The sequence below is a fragment of the Heterodontus francisci genome, chromosome 28, assembly GCF_036365525.1.
Source record: "Heterodontus francisci isolate sHetFra1 chromosome 28, sHetFra1.hap1, whole genome shotgun sequence".
Lineage (NCBI taxonomy): Eukaryota > Metazoa > Chordata > Chondrichthyes > Heterodontiformes > Heterodontidae > Heterodontus > Heterodontus francisci.
The window spans coordinates 23420292-23423706 of record NC_090398.1 but is presented as its reverse complement, the minus strand read 5'-3'; the positions used below and the strand labels follow the sequence as shown (position 1 = coordinate 23423706).

At 41.3% G+C, this 3415-nt stretch overlaps 1 protein-coding gene across 1 annotated transcript; it reads right to left on the bottom strand.

The window, feature by feature from the left end:
- Nucleotides 1–2120: 2120 nt before the first annotated feature.
- Nucleotides 2121–3194, bottom strand: LOC137345145 (probable G-protein coupled receptor 139). The gene has a single exon (XM_068008615.1). The coding sequence runs from the start codon at nt 3192–3194 to the stop codon at nt 2121–2123; it is 1074 nt and encodes a 357-aa protein (XP_067864716.1).
- Between the last annotated feature and the right edge of the window lie 221 nt (nt 3195–3415).

The following is a 3415-nucleotide window of genomic DNA, read 5'->3' as shown; positions in this document are numbered from 1 at the left end:
ATTAGTATCAGTAATAGTGTTATTGATGATCATTAATAATTTACCATGCCAATTCTCAGCTCTCTCTCTGATACCCAAATTTATGGGATGCCGCTCTCACAGGCTGTTCCACCGAGGATCTCGCCTCCGCTCTCAGTAAAATCGAGTCACTGATGGTTTTGTCATTGGAATTAAATTCCTTCACAGACAGATCAATCCCCACGCTCTTCCACCTGGTACTGAACTGTAGGAGTCGAAAATGAATCCGGTGAGTGTGTTCATCTTTCATGTAATAAATAAAATCTTAATGGGTAAAGCCATTTGCATGGGCATTTTATCTTTAATTACTATTTAAATAATAATGTCGTTTCCCTGTTATTTACACAGTTCAATCTGTCCATTGCCTGCTTAATCTTTAATTTGTTTTGAGTTGGGCTGGAATTGTTTCAATTGAACTGGAGAGAATCAGTTGAAGTCGCAGCGGATTCCAGACCTCGACTGAGTGTGATTGTGTGAGCATTTTAATTTATATCTAGATAGATAAAAGTGGAACCAGGCGGGTGCTGTCCCACCCATTTGGACGATGCTGGACATGTGTTGGAGGAGGATGTTAGTCAAACTGTTTATTGGCATTATGCAACATCCAGTGATCTGTTCCTTGCGACGGGCAATATTCCAGGGACCCACCTGTTGGTACGTGGGTGATTCATTCATGTGAACCCTTCCAGACCCTTGTTTTTTGGCATATGCGCCATTTGAGGGACCTGCTTATTGCGACGTGCAACATACTGGGACCTGTTTGTTGCAACATGGGGCAAGCCACGGAATAACTACACTGATTTGAAACGTTTGACATGAACTCCTTTTTTGGAATATGATTTCAGTTTGAAAATATAAAACACTGATTCCACTGGCAGGCCGTGCACAGGGCAGGCCAAAGTACAGGTCCCCGCACAATTGATCGATTCTACCCAGAGCGCAAACCAAACTCCACAGGGCTCGAAAGAGTAAGTGCTTCCTGGGTGGAATCCAACCCCATATACCCGTCTACCTCCAGACATGATACAAACACCACTTTGTGCATTCCAAGTCAAGGGACTTCCCATCTCTCAAGAAATAGGTGAAATTCCCCTTCAAACTGTCAATTAACCTGCAAATTCCTTTGGAACACTGTTTAAAGTCTCCGTCCTACGATATGTTTGTTCCTCTCAAGCAACATGGATGTGTGTTGCAGGGGCTTATGCTGTAGAGGCTGGGATTTGGGCAGTATCTTCACATTATAGGGAAACTGACCTGCAGCTCTTCCTCTGTGTTTCAGCTACTGACATCCATTTTCGAGACTCTCTTCCTCTGTTTATCTCTGCGTCTTTCCTTTTGCTTCTTTCTTTGTCTCTTCCTCGGCATGCAAGGCAACCTTCTCCATCTGCATCTGTCTCCTCCTTCTGTTTTTTTTTCAGTGTCTCCCTGTCCCAATCTTTCTGCTCTGCTTCATTTCTTTTCTCCCCCTATCTCTGCTTCTATTTACATTCTAATTGTTGTCCCTCATTCTCTTTCTTTCCCTGAGCTTTGCCCGCACCTCTATCAGTTTTATACTAGATAATACTAAAAATACTCAGCTATATTTCTGCTCATCATTTAAATCAACAACAATCACATTTCAATGGCATCTTTTTTAAAATTAGGATATGGAAATGTGTCAGGGAAACCTAGTTTCTTAACCTGTAGTATTTTAGTTGTATACTAAAATAAATGCAAAATACTGTGGATACTGGAAATCTGAACTAAAAACAGAAAGTTCGCGAAATACTCAGCAGGTCTTTATTGTTTGTGCTGTCAAACAAACAAACAAACAAACAATGAAGCTGCTGCGTCTCATTCCAGTACCAGCAGTACAAGGGAGTTAACCCTCGCATCCATGTGTCCTTCACCACGGCTGAAGCTCAGTTATGGCTCTTTTCTTTGAATCCTGAGCGAGAAGTGCCCTGTTTTAGTAGGGGGTTATTTTATTCTCCTGGCGGAAAGTAGCAGACATCAAACATTGAGAACAAAATAGAAATAGTTTTGTTGATACCTGCTTATTTTCACAATAAGAACAATTTTTGCCCTAACAGGAATGAAAATATTTTAAAAGGGATGACGGGCTACAAGTGAATTTTCGGACAGGAAACAGGAAACGTTTTGTTAGCAATAGCTATCCAAGGAGTTTTTACGAGTGTCTTTAGCTCGTTCCTGAATTTAGTTTGTGTAGCAGCATAAATACACGTGTTTGTGCAGGAACTCAAATACATCAGCATGTATCCGGTTTCAACGGCGATGTATGCGGGAGCTGTATTGTCACCTCGGTAATGCACGGTGCTTGTCAGTCTGGTAGTTATAAAGCTAACGACAGTTGTCAGCCACAGCAGTATAAAACTTCCCGATACACTGAATAATAAAATGATCGATTTCCTCCTGTTCTCCATCTCCGGATCACTTTGGTTCTTACGGCTGTGACCTCCGAGTCTCCGGCGTGTGATACTGGCCAGTATAATCCGTCTAACTGTCAAACAATTAAACAGCAATATCAAAGCAAAAGGAACCCATGAAATTGAAAGATGCTGTAACCAGGACCACAATACACCTGCGGGTGATGAAAGGAATTCCGCTCTGGAGCGACAACCCCAGTGAACATTGTTCACCATTCGTTCAGGTTCATATGCAAACCAAAAAATGAGGCTGTGTGAACAGGTTAGGACAGAGACCGTTGTTATAACCGCAGCCGCAGTTCTCACTGTGCAATATTTCTTTTTAAACTTCTCACAACAGATAGCCACAAATCGGTCAAATGTGAACGAGACTGTAAGCCACATCGACACATACAGGGCGACACATTGCATGGACAGCACGAACTTACACACAATAGTATAGGACATAAATGGAGGTGGAAGGTGATAGCGTAAAATACGGTTCATTACTATATTGAAGATCATGACCATTAGATCTGCTGTTCCCATCGCCACCATGTAGATTGAGATACATTTGGAAAGGCCACAGTTTCCTCGAGAGAGAATCACGATTGTTAGTAGGTTTGCTGTATGAAAGAGAGAGATGGGATCAGTAACGGGGACACTTGGGTAAATCTCATTGCACAATGTTGAAAAATATTCAGATGTATTTCTATTTAGCGTTATACACACGGTTTCTTTATCATTAATAGAGGCGAGGGTTGACCACATTTTGTTTCAAAGAAATAAACCATTGAACAGGAAATAAAGGAATCAAAATCCGTAATTTTTCCAAAGTACTTCGGACAGACATGGTCCAGTATTAAGCATACTTTCCCAGCATTTAATAGAATGTTCAATTCCAAATAAACATTGAGTTGAGACAGAAAAGTTGAATTTTCGTCGAAACGCAGCCCAAACTGAAGGGAACAGCGTCTGGAAATATTTTTAAA

What these genes read in the sequence shown, in the direction of transcription:
- LOC137345145 (XM_068008615.1), bottom strand. Translation starts at nt 3,194, where the DNA reads ATGTGGTCAACCCTCGCCTCTATTAATGATAAAGAAACCGTGTGTATA.